This window comes from Barbus barbus (genome assembly GCF_936440315.1).
Source record: "Barbus barbus genome assembly, chromosome: 15".
Taxonomy (NCBI): Eukaryota; Metazoa; Chordata; class Actinopteri; order Cypriniformes; family Cyprinidae; genus Barbus; species Barbus barbus.
The window spans coordinates 29,838,011-29,859,846 of NC_136743.1; the positions used below are offsets into that span (position 1 = coordinate 29,838,011).

The window sequence follows — 21,836 nt, forward strand, 5'->3', positions numbered from 1 at the left end:
GTAATGCTAAAAATTCAGCTTTGAAATCACAGGAATAAATTACATATTCAAATCAGTTATTTTAAATAGTAAAATTATTTCATAATGTTACTGTTTTTGCTGTACTTTGGATCAAATAAATGCAGGCTTGGTGAGCAGAAGAGACTTCTATAAAAAAACATTAAAAATCTTACTGTTCAAAAACTTTTGACTGGTAGCCTATATGTATTCATGTTTCATGTTCATATTGCTTGGACTAATGAGAATAATTGAATTGTTTAATAACAAAGTATTATAATACATCTTATATTAACAGATTAACAGTATTGTCAAGTATTGACATAAGCCTGCTATATTTATGTGTTACTGTTAATATTTCCTTCATGTTCCAGTTGTACTTGAAGACACAGATAATGGGAGTTCAATGTCAAATATACTGCATTTAATCATATCAATTCAAAATTAAACAGTTTCTGTTTTTTTTTAAAATATCTAAAAATATCCTAAGATGGTTAGCTGGTCTTAGCTGGTTGAAGTTCAAAGTAGCTGGTTTTAGCTGGTCTCCCAGCCTGGCTAAGCTGATTTTGAGCTGGTTTTAGCTGCCCAGCTAAGACCAGCGTGACTAGCTAAAGAAGTGGTCAAAACCTCTCTATAACCAGCTATGACCGAGCTGGAAGAGCAGCTAAAACCAGCCAACCAGCTTAGCTGTTTTCAGCTTCCGGGTCTAAACGCTCATGCCACAAGAAAACAAAAAACGGTGCTAATATACACTCTGTGATGTAATATTACTAAAAAAAATTATAATCCTATATTTTATCACCATACTGAAATCCCAGATGGCCAGACAGTGATTCATCTTTTTATTTTAATATTATTGTCTGGGATGCTGTGAGCATGGAGACTGTAGTGTACATTGTAATTTGTTAAATGTTCATGTGTAATATGAATAAACAGCACTCATAAACAGCTGTTGAGTGTTCTCAAGTGAAATGGGGGGAGCCGTTCCTTACGTCATGACTTAAGCAGATAGGTTCCCTTTAGGTTGTCACAAAACAAACCTCCTTGCAGTATTCTGGCAAGCTTAGTTATTGGTTAAAGATATAAAACACAGAAACACTTAGTTTTACAGAGTCAATGAAAAAGGCAAGTCTTAGCTTTCAAATTATATATGTTATATTTTTTAAACAGTTATTAAGTTAACATTAACTTGTCGGTCTATAGTGCATATAAATATGTTTCTCTGTAGAGTTCATTCTAGCTAACGAGGGAGCTAATGACTTTCCTGAGGTTTTATTTGCAGTCGACACAAAGTCCCTTTCAAGGTATTTCTATAGTCTTTGGTTGACACACTGATTTGATTCCCTGTGATGTCCAGGGTGTGTATTATTGATATTACTGTAGTATTACTGCAGAAGCTTATGATGGGATTAATTTATAGCTCCACATTGATTGGCTCTGAATTAGGCGGATTGATTGGTTTTTAATTAGCCAAGCCTTTGCCATTGGAAGGTAACCAAGCAATGTCAACATTAATTAATATTCGTGAATAAGGCCTTTCGAGTAACGTCTTTTAATATTTATTTATTTTTAACAAGATCAAATTACATGTATATGACAAACATTATACAAATACAAATGTATATAAAATATTAAAGCATTTACAAACTTTCACCGTTTTAATAGCTTTTTTGTTTAACAGAAAATCGTATAATGCTCACTTATTAATATTTATAGCCCAGACCTTCCTGACAGTGGTATTAAGTCGAGTTAGTCACTCACCGAGCTCATCGATCAGACCTTCCTGACAGTGGTATTAAGTCGAGTCAGTCGCTCGCCGAGCTCATCGATCAGTCTTCAGGCAGCTGCAGCGTCATTGTGGACTGCTGCTGTTTGAATGAAGTTAGGAGACACTCAAATCTTCCTCTCCCCAGCTTAAACACGGCCTTTGGAGTTGAGCTGAATAAAGGACAAGTAAACAGAAAGATGCCCGTGTTTACAGGTCTGTTTACAATATGATTTTACATAAATCATAGTTAGTCTTTAAGCGATAAGAGATGCTTGAGATGAGGTAGCGCCGTTAGCATTAGACATTAGCTTCAGGCCTCAAGTGATAGTTTGTATTTTAAACCACGGAAGAAAAGCTAAACAAGAAGCAGAAATCCCATAGCAAGCTTTCTGGCGTGCCTTTATTTAAGAGATTAGTTTATCTTATATGGATGTTTATGGTGTGAAATATTCAGCTCAGAATTGATGCAGCGCGGCTAGGCGGCTCTCACTTTATTAAAATGCATTTAAAACTGATTTAAAACACTTTCCAATCAACAGACAGTAACTATATACAGACTTTATGCAGAATTGAGTATAGAACAGCTTGTAGGTTTTAAATTTGATGCATCCTGTCACATTTACTAATTCATTTTAATGTATTTCCAGTGATAGATCTGTTAAAGCTATATTTATATTTAATATTTTTCTGCCTTTTGTAGAGCAAAGCAAGCCTCTCATGTGGTTAGTTTGTCTTTTGTGTAGACTGCATTGACCAGTTGTGTTAATGGGGTTTCAAACCAACATTTAAAGGAATAGTTCACCCTAAAATGTCAATTTTGGCATTATTTACTTCTTCCACAACCTCCTTTCATTCTTAGAACATGTCAAAGTTGCTTATTTTTTAAAGAACGGGCAGAAATGGGGAAAAAGCCTCATAGATGAAGTCTTCTGAAGCCGTATGTTAGTTTTATATGAAGACTAATGTGTTTTTTTGGTATTGCAATTTGCACCAATAGCAAAATTAGAAAAAAAAAAATAAGATAACGTTTCCACAACTTTCCAAAAGTGGGGAAAGATTGATTACAGCAAATTTTTCATCACTCCTTCAGACCTTGTATTAGAAACACCCTCTCAGCAGTGTTAACTAGTTAGTTTAAAGCCATCACAGGTTAATAATTAATAACTGTGTTGATAATTGTGGAAATTACTGTTGGTGAAAAGAGTCGCACCCAGCTCAGGTTATGCAGAACTGAACTGATGAGTTCATTCAATGCAGACGTCTAAAATGAGCTGGTTTAATAAAACTATACACATTTCTTTCTCTATGTGCAGATATGTGTTACTGAATGATTTTGCTGTGTCTTCTTGTTTTTGGAATATGATAGTGAATGTGAAATGGGGGAAGGAGAAGTTTGATGCGGTGGAACTGAATACAGAGGAGCCGCCCATGGTGTTCAAAGCCCAGCTTTTCGCTCTGACGGGGGTTCAGCCAGAGAGACAGAAAGTCATGGTGAAAGGTGGAACGCTGAAGGTACTGGATGTGAACCGTAACTGAGAGCATTAGAATTGGCTGTCCTCTGTTATTGCAGGTGTCTGACGTATTTTACTTTTGTTCACCAGGATGACGAGTGGGGGAACATCAAGTTGAAAAATGTAAGTATATGGCTACATCTATTTTCTGGAAGAGTCTGAAAATTAGGTTTTGTCCTGTAATCAGAATTGACCAGTTATAGGCCTTTATCACAGTCCGCGTGTCGTCACATCCGGCTCCGAATAGTAGCGTAAAGGAGCTACGAAACCTTTAATTTAATCCTTATTACAGCCTTTAGTCATAATTAATGTTTTAAGCTTTGGCTAATGCTTATTAATGTGATATGTTGTTTGTATAGTTTTCTCGCTGTTCTGTGATGAAATAAGGTGATCAGACAGTGAAGAATTGCCTATACACATACAGTATGGCTCGCGCGCTCCTGATTAAGTCACGAAATAAGCATCGGGATATCGTGACAACATATTCCTTCGTTTCATAATACTCAATTAATGGTTGTAAACTGAGATTGGTGTCTTTAGAAGACATATATGTGCTGAATTCTACATAAATAATCCACAACAATGCCGTGCTATGGGCACAGCCGTTGATAGATGCTGCAGCGGAAGTTCTTTTACGCTACTATTTGAATCTTCCGCTTTTCGAACGCGGAAGTGTGATAAAGGCTTATTGGTTAAAAAATTTGAATAACAGGCTCCAAACGGGTTAAAAAATGAATGATGATCCTTTTTAGTCCCTGATACATGTCTTATGCACATTGTTGGCTACACTCGCGGCCAACCTTGTTGTACTTGTACCAAGTACAAAATTCATATACAACCATTGTTGCTGTTGAACGATACACCATCTCGTCCCATTGATGAAAACTGGCAGGTTTTACACCCTGTCTACACCCGATACAATCAGTGCGAAGCGCCACGTCACATTAAAAGTATATAGATCCCATTATAATAGTGATACTAAGTCGTCGACAGTAAACTGATGCCCTATTCGAGGGTGAGTAAAACACAGGCTAATACTAACCCTTTAACAGTGAGTTGCAATTTGCAAATGCCTTTTCATGTTGACACTAAATGTGGGTTTTCTTGAGCTAAACGGGTGTTTTGATTCATGTAGGGGATGACTCTTCTGATGATGGGCTCTGCTGACGCCCTGCCTGAAGAGCCTGTAGTGCGACCCATGTTTGTGGAGGACATGACGGAGGAGCAGCTTGCATCTGCGGTGAGTTTTCAGCCAACAGTTTGGAGCAGAATGATCTGCTACGCCAATATTTTAGCAGAAATCACAGAAACGAGTTTTAACAGCTGTGAACTTGTTTCTGTAATCTCTGTCATGTTCAGATGGAGTTGCCATGTGGATTGACAAATCTGGGCAACACATGTTACATGAACGCAACGGTGCAGTGTCTTCGCTCTGTGCCTGAGCTCAAAGACTCTCTCAGGAGGTACAATTTAGTCATGTCTTTCATATCAAGTTCAGAGATTTTATTTTGTGTAATGCATCAATGTCTTTTTGTAGGTACTCTGGTGCCTTGCGGTCTTCTGGAGCTAATGCACCTTCCCAGTACATCACAGCAGGTGAAGAACTCTCTCAGTTGTGAGGTTACAACATTTTTGTCTTTTTATCAATGTTTGAGGATCTGTTTGTCCTGAACAAATTAAGAAAGAGTTATGCTGGGTAGTCATATTTAATCTTTAAGTTTTTGTGGACAGCATGCAGCACTTGTTTGATCAGGTGAATTCTTCACTTAGCTCTGCGTGATTTGTACGAGTCCATGGATAAGACCTCCTCAAGCATTCCACCCATCATCCTGCTGCAGTTCCTGCACATGGCCTTCCCACAGTTTGCCGAGAAAGGAGACCAGGGCCAGTACCTCCAGCAGGTCTGGAGATAATATTATGATCACACATTTTTACCGGAATACATTTAATCAGAATATTTCCTGTAAAAATGGAAAGTTATGAAAAACAAAATTTTATTTACCCAGGATGCCAATGAGTGCTGGGTTCAGGTTATGCGGGTCCTTCAGCAGAAATTAGAATCTCAAGAACCAGAAACCCCACTCGAGGTGAGCTTATTTTATTATATGTGACTCGTGCTGGCAAAATGAGTCGGAATGAGCAAATTAAAAAAACATATTTTATTTGCACATTCTCCATTAAAATACCTTCAAAATGCCATATGACTTGTTGGAATCGGACACAAAATGACTGAGCTACAGCAGTTTGAAGGCGATAGAGTCAGCAGAGCTGATTTCGAGAAAAATCTAGTTAAAGTTTTCTGAAGATTTCAAAGCAAAATTACCAAGCAACGTTGCATATTTTCCTCCAATTCTTTTCCTGGTAATAATTTCTATATTATAAATCACAGTATAGCTATTTTTATTTTATCTTTGTTATTAAAAATAAAAACAAAGATGCAAATAAAATAGTTTAATCAATTGCAGCGAGTGATTCCATCTTTTCTTTTAATGTTTGATTAACATTGATACAGAAATGTATTAAGACCTACTGTAATGCATGGATCAAATATAATGTTGCACATCAGATATTTCCCCAGCCATTAACTATGTCCCTTTTGATGAACAGACTGACAGTGATAGTGGAGCCGCTGTCGCCTCAAAAAAGAATTTCATCGATCAGTATTTTGGTGTTGAATTTGAAACGACGTATCCTTTGTTGTGCAAATCTGTACCAGCATGTGCTCTCTTAGGTGTGTGCTGTGGCTGTTTATAGTTTAATAACATTTACCTGTTAAAGTGATCCTAAAGTGATATTTTGCGTGTACAGCAAGTAAGAGGTGTATTCATAGATCAAAAGTAAGTGTTTTTTCTTCAATATACCATCAATTCCTAACACAAACGCTATTTAAATAGTCATTACAACTCCTTGATATAACCAATCAAACAGAGTGTATGAAAGCCTCAAATAGGCCTTGAATTTTATTAGTGGCAGCAGTGTGTTCTCATGCTATGCAAGCACAAATGCAAACAGCTGTACATTTATTTGTGCATTACATTATAGTTGTCAGAGGATATGAACTTTTAAGTTCTACAATGCAGCTAACTGTTTGCTTTCTTTTCTCTTTTGGATTCACTGCATTGTGATGCAATACATGTATATTGAGAGTTTTGTACAGTTGAACCCGTGATTTCACCAGTTCTATACATATGAACGTGTCGTGTAATATTTTAAGTTCCTTAACTTGCATGTGTCCAGTATGAAGTGTACTGAGTCTGAGGATGAGGAACCGACTAAAGGCACAGAGAGCCAGCTGCAGCTTAGCTGCTTCATCAATCAGGAAGTCAAATATCTCGCCACTGGACTCAGATTGGTGAGTGGGACTTCCCATACAAGCAGCTGGAAGTACCACCATTGCTCACAGTCCCTCTTAATCTTTATCTTTTCCTCAATACATCTAGAGGCTACAGGAGGACATCACAAAGCTGTCCCCATCCTTACAAAGAAATGCCCTCTATATCAAATCGGTATGCTTTATCTTCTGGCATCTTTGGAGAAATGCTCTTTTGTGCAACAATGAAATGAACAGTCACTTATGTTTCTGCATTTAAGTCCAAAATCAGCCGTCTCCCGGCATACCTCACGGTTCAGATGGTCCGGTTCTTTTACAAAGAAAAAGAGTCAGTGAATGCCAAAGTCCTTAAGGTAGGTCATTTGCTCCGGGCCGAGTCAGCATATACAGGTGCATCTCAGAAAATTAGAATATGGTGAAAAAGTTCATTTTTTCTTGTAACTTATTTCAAAAAGTGAAACTTTCATGTATTTTAGATTCATTACATGTAAAGTAAAACACTTCAAAAGTTTTTTTGTTTTAATTTTAATGATTAGAGCTTACAGCTCATGAAAGTCAAAAATCAGTCCTAAAATCCTATTCTAATTTTCTAAGATGCACCTGTAAAGTGTGTCAGCCAAAATATTTGTATATTGACTTATTTTGTGTGCATTTTAATTTGCTGCGTTTAGGATGTCAAATTTCCTCTTATGCTGGATGTCTTTGAGCTGTGCACTGCTGAACTGCAGGAGAAGATGGTTACTGTGAGGTCAAAGTTTAAGGAGGTTGAAGACAAGAAACTGGAGATGCAGTCGAAAGCAAGTGCCCTGTGATATCATGCTGAACGCGTCACGCATTTAGAAAAGCCGCCGCCTGTAAAATAACTGACATTAATTTTATTTCTCATTTAACAGGAGATTCAGAAGGTTGGAGCTCCAAAGGAAACTAAATATGAACCTTTCTGTTTTTCTGACGGTAAGTGCTCACCGCAAAGCTCTTTTCCATTTCAACACGGTTCTGAAAGTTTACTCTGCTGGTGGATTTATAAGCTGAGAACTTTTTCTTCTCTGTAGATTTGGGCTCCAACAACAGTGGTTACTACGACCTGCAAGCGGTTCTGACACATCAGGGGCGATCCAGTTCATCTGGCCACTACCTCGCCTGGGTTAAAAGGAAAGAAGGTCAAGTATTGTCTATGTCTCTCAAATGTCAAAGCAATGTTTATGAACCTCATGCATTCAATAAGAGCCGATCAAGTTATTGCATTAATCATTTGTAAAATGCATAGTTTTTTTGCCTTCGTTACTGTAAATGCATCCTGATTGCATGCTTGAGCGAGTATTCCAGGATTCTTAATAGTAACAGTACAATGTTACTTTACTACTAACACAGTAACATTACTTTTAAAAGTAATGCATTGCTAATAATTTATTTCTTTTGCATTGTTAGCTGTGGGTCTTTCACACTCTTTTAGGCTGTTTACACCTGGTATGAAGATGCATTTTTTTTTGTTGATCCGATCTCAACTGGACAATGCTAATACAGGTGTAAACTTTTTTTTTTTTTAAGAAATATTTTGAGCTTGTCCACTTTTGACCACTTCCAGAGGTAGTCAAAAACTCATTTGACTGGATAGTGGTTGAATGCATTTGAAGAGACCGATGTCGCAAACAAACATCGGAAGTGTGTTGCTTCTGAAGGACATAAGCAACTTAAATAATACATTTAAAAGTACTTTATTTTACAAGAAAAAAGTACAACATATATGTATCAATGAAGAATCACATCTTACTCCCATGGATTTCTCTCAAATGGGGACAGTAGAGGAGTCCGTCAATAAGTGTCAAAAGAATTATGAGTGTTATTTATTATTAGTATTTTGTTGTAAATTTGAAAAGGAATGTCACTTTTTTTACGTTACAATTAAAAGTAGCTGATTGATGAATCTAATAAAGATGTAACGAGCTGGTTGAAAATTGCTAAAAATATCTGAAGATTCAAATCGGTTGATGTTAAATGAATCGTGATACATTTGGGGGTGGGGGTTTATATAAGTGTATCTCTGAGGGCAGCTGACTGTCTTCAGAACATTTTAGATGGTATTTTCATCTTATCTCCATATAATGCATAATAAAGTAGTTTATAAGCACAGCTGCTTTGTTTACAGGAGTAACCAAGGAAGCGCCACCTGCTGAATTTGCATTCTCATGCAGCCCGTCTGCTGTTTTTGTTCCGTTCAGATATGTTTCATGCAGTGTAGTTTCACAAAGCTAGTCCGACCATTCGGTTTTTGCCCACGGACTTCAAAGTTATACAGGCTAACTTAGATTAAAAACTGCTCAAGCAGCATGTATGCAGCCTCTTTGTTTGGATTGTGATTGAAATGCAGCGGTCGCCTCTGTTTATATGAAGAGATTTCGTTTTTGTTTTGTTTTTTTGATTTGGGATTTTTAACATTTTCAGTTTAGTTTTGTTCAATTTCACAAAGAAATGTGCAGCATTTTGTCTAGGAAATAATAGGACAACTCTTCATTTATCATTTTTTCCTTGAAGTTCCTTATTATAAAACATAAGTCGTTTATTGCTTCTGATGCCGTTTCTATTGAACAGCTGAAGGGCCAAGTCCTGTAGTTTACCTCCAAACTGCCCGACACACTTTCCTGGAAGTTTCTACTAATTCTCAAGACCTTGATTAGCTGTTGCAGGTGTTTTTATGATTGGACACCCCTGCTATAGGGTGTTTTCATATTCTAGCTGATGTTGATTTCCCTCCTCTCTCTGAACAGATGAATGGGTGAAGTTTGACGATGATAAGGTCAGCGTTGTGACCCCTGAGGACATCTTGAAGCTGTCAGGGGGTGGCGATTGGCATATAGCATATGTCCTTCTGTATGGCCCTCGACGTCTGGAGATACTGGAGTAACAATGGTTCACAGAGGAAACTTAAACCATAATTGCCATTTCAGAGCACCGTCTGTATAGATGTGCAAATAAATTTTGGTGTCTTTAAAAACATGACCTTAATATTTCCTGAACTCTTCATGCATCAACACAAGCGGCATATTTAAGGGTGTTTTTTTTTTCTCTTCCCTTTTTTGGATGATAGATTGCTGGACGCGATCCTTGTTTGGATTTGGAGCAATGGTTTTATAAATGTTTTCTATATGCATTGAATATTTTTTTTAAGCCTGTGAAAAGGTGTTCATGCTCAATAGACAGTATCCTCCTGCAGGAGAAGTAGTGACTTGGTATATAACGATGTTGTTGGCCACAAGTTTCAGACTTAAATACATCAAGAGGAGGTTGTAAGAAATGCAATTTGTTTACAAGGATATGTTGTGTGTGTGAAACTTATCAAAGGTGGAGTTCATATCAAAGCACTTTGAGAGGATGTCTTTGATTAATTACTGCTTGTCTTTAGCTACCATGCAACAAATGCCACTGTAAACTCATCTGTCCTTAAATACTCAAATACAATCAGTGTAAGAGAACTTGAGCTCTGTAATAAGTTGACTACTGGCTTTTCATAAACGGTGAAATAAACATGCCATTGACACGCTCGTGTGTATTTTACAAACAAAGCTAATGGATCCATTTCAAATGAACATTTATTTAAAGAAAATGTAAAGAATGCATTTCATGGAAGTACAGAAAGTTTAAAACAAAAGAAAATGTTGCTGTTAAGTTATGTTTCACTGAGACCTTCTAAGACGTTACTGAAACCAGCCGAGTTCAGAGCTGTGACCAGGCTCTCCATCGTAGCTTGAGGGCCTTCTCGGTCCTGCCAGGCCACCAGCAGCATCTTGGCCTGTAGTTCTACATCCTCGCTGTCAGACTCTATCACGCGGATCTCCTTCTTGCTCATCTCCAGGTGGTCTGCCAGCGTCTTCCACTGGGACCCAAGCTTGGCTGCGATCTCATCCATCTGACTGTTGGTCACGGCCTTGCTCTGAATGCTGGGACCTGGAAAAGGACCGTAAACAAATAAGCTTTGACTCACTCTTATGCTAGCTCAGATCCAAATCCTGCAAACATTGACAATGTTGTAAGGCATCACAGACCCCCGTTCACACCAGGTAACCTGATAACAGTCAGACAGCAGTTTCTACGGCAGGTCATGCATCTCAGCTACAAGAATCCTTTCTGTGCGCAAAGAAAACAATTATGACTTCATTCAACAATTCTTCTCATCCAGTCTCCTGCGACGCACCAACATTATGGAGAGTATCACGATGCATGCGCTTGCTTCCACTTCACGTGAACAACAACTTACATGAAGCGGAAGCAAGCGCATGCGTTGGGAGTTCGTTTTCTTTGTGCACAAAAAGTATTCTCGTAGCTTCGTCAAATTACAGCTGAACCCCTGATGTCACATGGACTATTTTACTGATGTCCTTGCTGCGCTTCTGGACCTGGGAACATTTCAGTTGTGCTGCTGTCTATGCAGGGTCTGACAGCTCTCGGATTTCATCAAAAATATCTTAATTTGTGTTTTTAAGATGAACGAAGGTCTCACGGGTTTGGAACGACACGAGAGTGAGTAATTAATGACTAATGAGTAAATAAAAACTGCTCCGTTTCACATATGCTTATGCTATAACCAGAAGGCCTAGAAATACAATTACTAAATACAACAACAACTACTTTTTCAAACTCATTTTGGCCAGTTTTGAAGACGAGATGAATAATCTCAGATCACTGTAAGGCCATCCTGGCAAAAAGTAAAGGAATTAATGGTACACCAAACCATTCTCCTAAAGCGCGTTGACCAATTTCATGCAATGCAATGCACTGGCATTTTGAGAAGATATTTAGTTTATTTGGCCAAAAATCACTAGACTGGTTTCTTTACATTCATTTGCAGCATAACAAATCAAACAATTCAGTTTCAAGTGTCCATCATTTTTAATTTTGTCGTCACATGCTGTGTTTTATGAATGCATTGTCAAATCATCTTGAAACATCATCGTCGAAGATGTCCTTTATGGTTACAAGCCATTGATATGAAACCTAAAACATGCCATCACACTTCTTTGGCTGCCGATGCAGAGATTGACCCTGTAATTGCTGCTTGTAGCTCGATTCCCGTTTTTATGCATAGCCAATAAAGTTTAAACCTGTGCTCCCCAAACCTGTTCCCTGAGTACGCCCAAATTTTATTAATTAATTAAAAGTAGTACCTACTGAGAGTATGTAATTACTTTGCGACTATAAAAAAAGTAAGTTTTATGAATTTTATCTGGACATAGTACAGTAGCCATGTTGTCATGGTCATGTGACTTATGAACATCAGATGCAGCCCGTATCTTCCTTTTTCAGGTCTTTTAACTACACGAGCTGAATCAAGCATCTTTGATTAGGGAGACATACAAAATGTGCAGTGTAGAGGCACTACAGGAGCAGGGTTGAGGAAACACTGGTTTAAAACCATTGTTTTGTCTAGCTCTCTGACAACACGTCCCAAAATAATTACAATCCATGACCGACTACCTTCGTATGTGCTATGTGGCTGTGGCTGCTGTACATTTTCCCTATTTTCTCTGCTTGTCTCACGCAAAAATGAACTCCTGTTGTCCTTGAAACTTTTATACTACATTCACGGCAGATAGATGAAGGTGATGTTCTGTGATGATGCTTTGGAAACAAAAACCAAAAGTACAGAGTGAGGCAAGCAACACAACTCCTATGGAGTCATTTCTTAGCAACTGCTGCCACTTTGATGCAAACCTACTGCCGTTTTGATCAAGAAATACAGTGTGAACAGAATCCAACAGGCAGAGAAACAGTCATTAAACTGGCTTTGGATTTTTCATAACCCCCCCCCACAAAAAAAAAACAACTTACTGTCATTGCTCTCTTTTAACAGGTTATCTCCATTCTCATCATCATCCTCCTCTCCCGTTTTTATCTCCTCAGAAGGAAGGTCTTTCTGTTTAAAGAAAAAAAAAAAAGATTCAGTTTTTAGATTTTAAACTGCTTAAAATATTGAATGTTTTAGTTTAATAGTGAGCAGGATTTGAGGAAATATTGTAATTTAAATGAAACCATATTGTACACCACCCTTTATTAATATTGGTACTCTTGGTAAATATGAATGAAATGGATTATAATGTTGTTCCTCTTCTTTACAATGTTAAAAAATCTAACTTTAAAATAAAATTACACAAAAATTAAATGTTTTTCCCCAAAATATGCACCAAAATTATTGGCGCAGCTACAAATTCTAACGAGTAAAAAGGTGTTTCTGGTTCATCGTCACAGTCGCCTCGGACCTGCTCACTGAGGGACTCAAGCATCATGAAGTGCATTTCTAGCAGATCCCCATTCTTTTTGTTATTCCACAAACATTTATACGATCAGGTGCTTGTTGATAAAGTCTACGTGTTTCCATGTGAATGAGCAGTAGTGAAAGTTGTCTACTACACAAACTCAAGTACGCCTGATGTTTGTGCACTCTTCTTTATTTGGCATCTGTGGTTCCATGAAGAACCTTTAACATCCATGGAACTTTTTCACTACACAAAACATTCTTTACAGTGGGAAAGGCTTCTTTAGATTATTAAAATATAATAGTTCTCTGAAAGGAACCCAAAATGGTTCTGTTGCATCGCTGCTTTTTGTTAGCTTTATTTTTAGGAGCGTGGTGAGGGGGTGCCAATAATTGTGGAATGCATACATTAAAAAAAAAAAAAAATGCTTGAGTTATTTTAGTGAATATTTTCAATGAAAGACCAAAAGCCTTTTTCCATGGCCTGCTTTGCTCATACTTATCAAGGGTGCCAATATTTGTTGACAGCACTGTATGTATGAGCCACTCAAAAGCCTATACTGGTCAAGCACTAGTTTGAATGTTATCTACATTGTCTGATAGTGTGGAGGTCCACTCACAGGAAGCTCTTTGGCCAGTTTGATGACCATGTTTTCCAGATAGTCTGCCAGACTCTTGAACTGCTGGTTGGTGGGCTGGAAGAAGTGAGGACTCCTTCTGGAGAGCAATCGCAAGGCTCGCCAGCCGTAGTTTGAGTTACGCACAACTCTGAGGGACGACGACAAAGAACTTGTTTATTCTGATGATTAATACTGATCTATTGTGATGCATTGCTTGATCATTTATGAGACTGAATTTGTAAATCTCTGTACTTGTATTCTTCCTCCACCATGTTTGATGGCTCTGCCTGTTCGATAGCTTCCACAAAAAAGTCCTCCAGTGATGGCATGAACTCCCTTGAACAGAGACATGCATTAATGCAACATTTCTCACACTAAGCATCTTTAAGTGAATATTACCCAACACAAACCTGCTATCTGACTTGCAGGCCTCCATATTGTCAGGGTTTAGATTCCAGAGCCTTGTGAGTTCATCACTGTTGATGGTCAAGAACAGCAGAAATGCAAAATAAGATCTGACCTCTGTTATACAAGTTACCCAGTAATCAGATATCATCTTACTTTCCCATGAGGATTTTGCGATCAGGGCCCTTCCCCAAAAAGTCCTCTGGTGCTTGTCTCTTTCTGCTGGGGCGGATGGGTTTGGTCTCTGCCGGTCTGAGAGAAACACAAGAGACTATTCACATATCCATTCACAACTAAATAAAGAGCAGTGACCACACCTGCAAACTAAAGAGAAGTCAACAGAGGGCCAGGGAGTGAAAACATTAGCAATTCATAAAGACCAACTAAGCATATTGGTGTTTTGATCAATGCTGTTAAAAATGACAACTTGCAGTAGCTTTTCTCAAAAACTAACGTGTTATTTGCAGATTTTTCAGAATTAAATTTTTTTGGCCAAGTTTTGATGTACCAATCATGACCAATCAAGTGAAATTTATATTTTTGGGACTCCAGCAAACATTTCTACATTGGTTTGGTTCTGATCCAGCAAATGAATGCAGCCCAAAATGATAATCTGCAGTAGATGTTATTTGCAAGTTTATACAGATTTTTTAAGAGTGAAATTCAAGCATGCTTCCAGCACTTCCCGACAGTGACAGATGGTTCATTTTGAGAGAAGGGAAGCTGTTTATTATAAACCATAATTTAGAATTTATCTCATTATATATTACTTGCTGCTCATTGCAAAGTTTTGCCTATTTAAGTCTCCTCAAATCTTCAAACAAATAAGGCAAGATTCCAAGAAGGAAAAAATACAGCGATTAAGTGAGTAATCCAATATAAATAAGCAAATACCACTTGAAAATAATTCGCCCCAAAAGCAACAGAAATATTGTGGCAGTCAGAAAACAGAAAAATGTCAAATTTACAGTCATTTCCTCAGCAGCTCTATTAGAAACCACTTTGAAGCTCTGTCGACTATTTTCTTTTGTACTTAAATACATTTTGACTCTAAAACTAATCATCTCAAGTTTTAAATGTTTACACACAAATATATGCATTTTACATTTAAAACATTTACATATATATTTAGCATATGTAACATTAGAATGGTTTAAAATCTCATTAGCACCATAAACTAATATAAAGCACATTAGATTTGAGAATATTTGGGGTAAGTACATCTGTTTACATAATCACATCACCTCCAAACTGTGCATGCTTCTTCAGAGTCAGTCAATTACTTCAAATAATTCATTACAAAACGCTTTAATACTTGTGTAAATATGGATAAAGCTGTTCTTGTGCAATACCTTTCTTTCACAAAGCTTGGACAGCCTTCATTTTTCCAAGTGTTCCAGTTTTCTTCTGTGTTCAGGATGTGCTGTTGGAGATATAATGAATAAATTTAGATGAAACAAAGCTTTTAGAGCACTAGGCTGTATTTATTATAAGATGAGAGAGAAACTAAAATCAATACGCCTATAGCATGTATATATGTATACAGATACTACTTACCTCAACCATCCACTCAAACTTGTCACCATCTGGAGGGGTTTCTCGCAGTAACTTAAATGATTGGAATAGTAATAAAACATGACATAATAGTGTTATTAACACATACCACACACCTCCTTGATCCTTAAGGTTAAGACTAACCTGATAGACTAGCTTGGTTGTGTCCTCAATCCACAAAGACTGATCATCATTCAAAACACAGCTGGAACTGCGAAGGTTAGAGAGAAAGTGAGATGATAAAAATATTTCTTGACAAAAAGCAGGGCAACTTTACTGTTATCCTTACAGCTTGAAAAGTCTGTATTTTGACTAAAATGATGCTAAATATGCTTGCTGTTTCCCCTGACCTCTTGAACTTGACCTGGCCCTTGAGATACTGGAAGAGGATGAGATACTGAAGCAGAATGTGTCGTCTGAAGTTGCTGTCACTCAGCTGAAGGTCCATCAACTGCAGAGAGATGGGAAATTTGCCTTGTGTTACCAGGTCAACGACTGGAGTGTACAAATAAGTTTTATTCAACAGATGATTAATAAATACTGGAAGAACCAACTTTCTCACTGGTGAGGAACTTGGCAAAGTAGACATGGTCTCCAGCAGCAGTCCTCATCTCCTCCAGCTTTCTCTTCGACGCCTGCATGTCATCCAGTTTGAAGCTCTTGAACACAGCTAGTGTCTCATCTGAATACTGCATAGAGAACACAGTTGAGGGGACATTAAAACAAGATACATGTGGACCAAGAATGTCAACTTTTCAACTGATTCTAATCAGTTCTTCCTCTCACAGGTGGCCAATCAAAGCAACCACAGATATACTGTAGTTCATCACATGTAAACTATGGTCAACCGCAAAGTTTGAATATACTTGGTCTAAATTTAAGACTAAACTGAAATTGTACTTAAAATTAATTTTTATAAGAATCTTCAGAGAATTCTTAGCTCTATTGGTGGGTTGTTATAACCAGCACACTGGAGATTTGGTTTGGTTAAATAAAATAGTTGCAGCTGATAAGCTACATGACATTTTTCAGTAGCGAGGTTCTTGAAGCAGTTCAACTGAAAGATTCACTATTAGTAGAGACGATGCCGCTGAACACCGCCGATGCACACGCGCTTAATCTCTCTCTCTCTCCGTCATAACTGAATTAGCCTGCATATCAATGGCTCAAACCTCTGTTATTAGCTCTAAAATGACATTTTGGAATTAGCAACGGAAGGTTTGGGGTAATGTGTGTAAATTATTTCAACACAAATTTTCAGGATGGAAACATGACAAATGTCTTGAAATAAAATATCTAAATGTTTCGAGGTGTGGTGGTGACTCCAGGCCGTTTAAATTATTAGAAAAATAATGCACTACCAAAGTGGTAATGTGGCCACGATGCCAGAGCCTATTAATGAAACGGTCGTCTTCTCCATTCTTAAATTAATTAAGAACTACATTCGATCTTCATTGACTAAACAAGCCGAACAACTTTGTAGAGAACTCTGTAACTGTTTCCACTGATTACGAAATATATATATTTTTGCTGGAGTGGTAATATTATATATTAATAGGGATGTGGTGCCCAAAGAGGTAAATCCAGGCCGAGTGTGCATGACGCAAATTTCGTCACCAGAATAGTATGCGCAACATCCGATTTTTGTAATCATGCATACTTTGCACGCAACCGCGGTAACATTATTCTGTGCTGTCTGGGATGCTATGCTTTCAAGTAATGTCTGCAGGTCACATGCGCATTGACTTGGTTTTGCACTCATCAGTTGATCCACAAGGTGGCAACACTGGCCAGGGCTGCTGTTTTACAGTAGAAAATAAAAGAGACAGAAAAACAACAAAACAGAGGAAACTGCAACAAAAACAGACACTCACATTGACAATCGCTTGTGTGACGCGGTTATGAGAGAGAGCCACAACGTCAGTTTGAAAGAATACAAAGACATTTTAATCATAATTTCTGGAGAAAAATACAGCAGACATTGGACTAAGATAAAGCTTTCCAGAGGGCATGTGTTGACCGCCCACGTTCGCTATCAAATGGAGTATACTTTGATAGGCAGCGCGTTCGACTGTACGCATACACTAACGTACGTGTAAAAAAACTATACTATATTAAAAAGTATATAAAAGTATACTTTGGGCTTTAAAAATACAATGCTAATATTTTTTTTTACATTTTCTTTTATTTTTTTAATATAAATTTTCATCATTTCATCATTGAAACCTAAAAATCAGCAAGCTTTTATTTTGGCGGGTTGCTGGCAAGTAAGTGTATGCGCCGCTGGTTTAAGTGCTGCCGAGTGAATCTTATACAGTATTACAGTTAGCTGAGCTACAACGATGATTGTGCATTTAAAAGCGGTCAACCATTTCGGTACGCAAATGAGCGGTCTGAACGATTTACACAGCAGAGTTTTTTTATTTTGTCTGTGCATGCACACCGCTTCATGCATCCCATCAGATTACTGAATTATCAAATACCTACCTTAAGGAAGGTCATCCATGAGAACTTGTCGTAGCACTGGACAGGGTTTCTGAAATAGTCCTGCAGGGTCCAGAATTTTCTGTACAAGTTGTAGTCAATAGGAATGGCGCTACGAAACAAAAGCCCTCTGAATTACACGCTAATAAATAAGAGTTTAATAACAGCCAAAATGAAGCAAAAGCAAAACAATGACTTGAGATTGTGAAAATACAGCTATCTTTTACCAGGGAGTAGGTGCATCTTCCTCGCCCATCTCTCCCTCCTCCACCTCCATCCCTTCCTCCTTAACCTCTGTGTGCTTGGGGAAAAAAATTAAAACATGTCTGACATCTAATGTAGAATCCAATGTGAGTGTCACTGTCAGATTAATTCACATTTTCTGCTTGCATGAACTTTCCAAAGAACCTTAACGAAGTAAATCAAGCCCAACATCTGTCAGCATGACTTTACCTGCAGTCCAAGTGTGCTATCCTGCTCATTTTTGTTGAACACTGTGATGTTATCAAGGTTGAACTGACTCTGTAAGTTCAGGCCTGTAATACAAGGGAAAAACATCCAAGTCATAAAATAACCACTGAACAAAGAACCAAGAAAAAACAAGAAGTGTAAAAAAAAAGTATACCTGATTTTTCTGACAAAGGAAACAGACGTGCTAAAAACAGCTGGATTCGTCCACAAAACACTGTATTCTGAGACTTAGAGAGTCTCCTGAGCAGGTCTGTAGGCAAACACAGTGGTAATGTTAGGCTACTCCAGCACATTCTCAGTAAAGAATTATGCTAAGACAAAATTCACAATTTAGGCCTAAGCATTTATATTTCAACAAACTATGGTAGAAAACAATTATAACATTAAAATGTTATATAGTTGTGATATATTTTTATTCTAAAAATAGATTTATGTGCAACTTAAATGTCACTTTAATGCACAGCACAAATCTGTATCCAACCATTATAAGAAAAATCCATCAGAAAAAAACGAACTTGAACCTCACCATTGCACATTCTTAACAAGTAATTTTTTCCAGCAGAGTAAAAGGTATTCTGTAAACATGAAAGAAAGAGCAAGCATAAATAATATAGCTGCAAGCAGCAATTAAGGGGTCAAACAGGCTAATGGTAACACTGAAGACGACTACATTCTATTAACAATGAAATGCTTAAAATGGTGTAAATTCACAGTCATATGCATTTACATAAAAGCGGTGACGCTGATGATGTGAAACAAATTTGGTACAGATTGCCTAAACTGTCAAGGATGAGTTCGTAAACTTTTAATTTTTAGCATAAACTCATGTGAAAATTTTAGCTGTTGGAGGCACTAGACGGAGCGAGATAGAGTTTCCAAATTTGCAAAATGAGATTTCAAATATACAAACGGCATAACTGCCCTCTATCTGTGTGCAAAATTTCATAACTTTCATGCAAGCGTTTCTATGAGCTGCCACAGACATCATTGGTGGAAGAAGATTAGTAAGAATGGTAACGATTACAATAGGTGCCTATGCTACTTTGGTGCTTAGCCTCTACTTATCTAATTATTATCTATAAAACTAAGCACTAGGGCTGCACGATAAATTGCATGCGATTGTCACGCGCATCTCATCAGTAAAGCCAGTTCTGTGATTAGTAGTAAATCTCCATCATGTGCTTTCAGATGGAGCGGCATTTAATACACACTGACAGCTACGCAATATCACGTTTATAATCGAAGCCGATTCATCTGTAATTATGAACATTATATTGCATAGCTTGTCAGTGAAATACGGCTCTGTGTATTAAATGCCGCTCCGTTTGAAAGCACATGATGGAGATTTACTACTAATCACAGAACTGGCTTTACTGATGAGATGCGCATGACAGCACTACCAACTAAAACAGGGTCATCAAGCTTGATCCTGAAGGGCCGGTGTCCTGCAGAGTTTAGCTCCAACTTGCCTCAAACACACCTGCCTGGAAGTTTCAAGCATACCTAAGACCTTGATTAGCTGCTTCAGGGTTGGAGCTAAACTCTGCAGGACACCGGCCCTCCGGGACCGAACTTGGTGACCCCTGAACTAAAAGGTCCAAACCTACAGATTTCCACGTAGACACATTCTCTTCAACAAAGGAGAAGATTTTGTCACACTGGTCCAGAGGAAGGCAGTCGAGAACATCTCCCAGCAGAAGAAAGGGAGTGGTAGCAGAGCAGATGCCTTTATGAAAACAACAAATCAATGCAAAAAGATCATTTTTTTTTTACTTCAATATTTGTGTAGCTCACACGTACCTTCAGTCACACCGTCTATACTGATGTAGATCAGAGAAAGGAAATCTTCAACGTTCACTTTCTGCTTCACCTGCAAAATAAATTAAATCATCAGCATACACAACGATAACTCAATGCAGGGATGCCAGTATTGTGGTATAAAGGACTCACAATCTGCTCTTCAAGGACTCCACGCAGGGCTTGATCGAGAGTGGCTTTCTTCTCAGTTTCACTGCGAAGAATGAATTGAAATCACACAGAACATCTCAACAGAGATGGATATATCCACCGAAATGCATCATTGAAGATGGTTTAAGCATATAAACAAACAATTGACTATAAAAGCAGAAAATCCTGATAAAGAGCGTGATTACTTTCCAGGCAGATGGCTGAAAGCATTGGTCAGGGGTTTACAGTTCCTGATATCTACAGCACTTTTAGTGGCCGCCTGGGAGAAACACAGTTAACACATTTATTAAAGTGGTTATAGTATTTATGACTAAAACACTAACTGTAGCATGATATTACGTCTATTCCAGACATAGAAACACCAAAGTACAGTGAACATATATTATTTTGCTTCGTGTAGCACTATGCTAACATACATGAACCACAATAATATATTTTCACTGTACTATTAGTAATACTGTGTTTTTCATTTAGTAATGCGATTCCATCACAGACCACATTATGTCCACAAACACCCTCATTTATTTCAAAGCATTCACTAATAAAACACTTTACACAAATGTCAAGCCCAATAGGTCTAATACATGATAACTAACTGCTACATACTACTTCGGAGGAGAGACTTCTCCTTAAAATCATCTGTGAATGCTAAAGCTTGTCTATCAGTTAATGTTTATAATGATAATTTACCGTAAGTTTATCTCTGGCTTCAATGAAGTCGAAGTGAGACATCTTTACTGGCGCTTTGTCTTCTACTTCCGGTTCTCTTCTTCTACGCTGGTTTAAATGTATTGGTAACACACACGCATGTCTCCACCTACTGGACTGCTGTGCAACTGCTATTAAGCAGTGGGGTTTAGTGATGATTTTCACCAACACAGGGCGCCGCAGGTTACACTGATTATACTTTTAGGTTTTTAGTATAATAAATGAAATATCAATCACTTATGTCCTTCACTTCATATTTCTCTCTTTGAATTAATTTGATGTGCTCAATATGAAATTAAACTTTACATGAAACATGTCAAAAATGTTTCAAAACAAATCAAACCCCCCAAAACAAGTCGCTCAAAGACTAAAAAGTCATTTTTTTTTAAAGAAAAGAAGAGCCTAGAGCTCTTTCACCTGCACTCAGTGTGGAAAGAGTATCTCAAGGAAATATAATCTTGAGATTGACCTGAGGATCCACACTGGAGATGTGATCGGAGTTTCTCAGACTTTATTGTCTTTATTATATATTTATTTATTATATTAATGTAAGAGTTCACACTGGAGAGAAAGCCGTTCATGTGTGATCAACAAGATTACTTTAGAGGTTACAGATTACAAGTTACCCTATTCAAAATCTAATAAGTAGTGTAACTATTTCAGTTACTTTAAAAAAGTAATGTAGCTGATTACATTTAATTGCTTTTTGATTACTTTTCTAAATTTCTAACAAATGTTTTTAACTGTTAATGCACAGCCATCACAATCAGAC

The 21,836-nt window shown here is 37.6% G+C and overlaps 2 protein-coding genes across 2 annotated transcripts; one reads left to right on the forward strand and one right to left on the reverse strand.

Moving 5' to 3' along the window:
* The first annotated feature begins 1,782 nt into the window (after positions 1 to 1,782).
* On the forward strand, positions 1,783 to 10,160 carry LOC306881326 (ubiquitin carboxyl-terminal hydrolase 14-like). The gene is made up of 16 exons (XM_079435356.1): positions 1,783 to 1,978; positions 3,132 to 3,277; positions 3,367 to 3,399; positions 4,412 to 4,516; positions 4,636 to 4,739; positions 4,814 to 4,872; positions 5,047 to 5,177; positions 5,283 to 5,363; positions 5,884 to 5,963; positions 6,514 to 6,628; positions 6,717 to 6,782; positions 6,868 to 6,960; positions 7,279 to 7,404; positions 7,501 to 7,561; positions 7,660 to 7,767; positions 9,373 to 10,160. Exons 1-16 carry the CDS (start codon positions 1,963 to 1,965, stop codon positions 9,507 to 9,509), a joined length of 1,461 nt encoding a protein of 486 aa, XP_079291482.1. The 5' UTR covers positions 1,783 to 1,962; the 3' UTR covers positions 9,510 to 10,160.
* Positions 10,161 to 10,187: 27 nt separating this feature from the next.
* thoc1 (THO complex 1) lies at positions 10,188 to 21,140 on the reverse strand. The gene is made up of 21 exons (XM_079435355.1): positions 21,047 to 21,140; positions 20,542 to 20,615; positions 20,339 to 20,399; positions 20,189 to 20,258; positions 19,996 to 20,114; positions 18,915 to 18,963; positions 18,543 to 18,638; positions 18,371 to 18,453; positions 18,145 to 18,218; positions 17,921 to 18,029; positions 15,988 to 16,122; positions 15,784 to 15,884; positions 15,578 to 15,644; positions 15,437 to 15,487; positions 15,232 to 15,302; positions 14,036 to 14,131; positions 13,885 to 13,950; positions 13,727 to 13,810; positions 13,475 to 13,622; positions 12,431 to 12,515; positions 10,188 to 10,549 (listed from the first exon to the last, which is right to left on the reverse strand). Exons 1-21 carry the CDS (start codon positions 21,086 to 21,088, stop codon positions 10,272 to 10,274), a joined length of 1,959 nt encoding a protein of 652 aa, XP_079291481.1. The 5' UTR covers positions 21,089 to 21,140; the 3' UTR covers positions 10,188 to 10,271.
* Between the last annotated feature and the right edge of the window lie 696 nt (positions 21,141 to 21,836).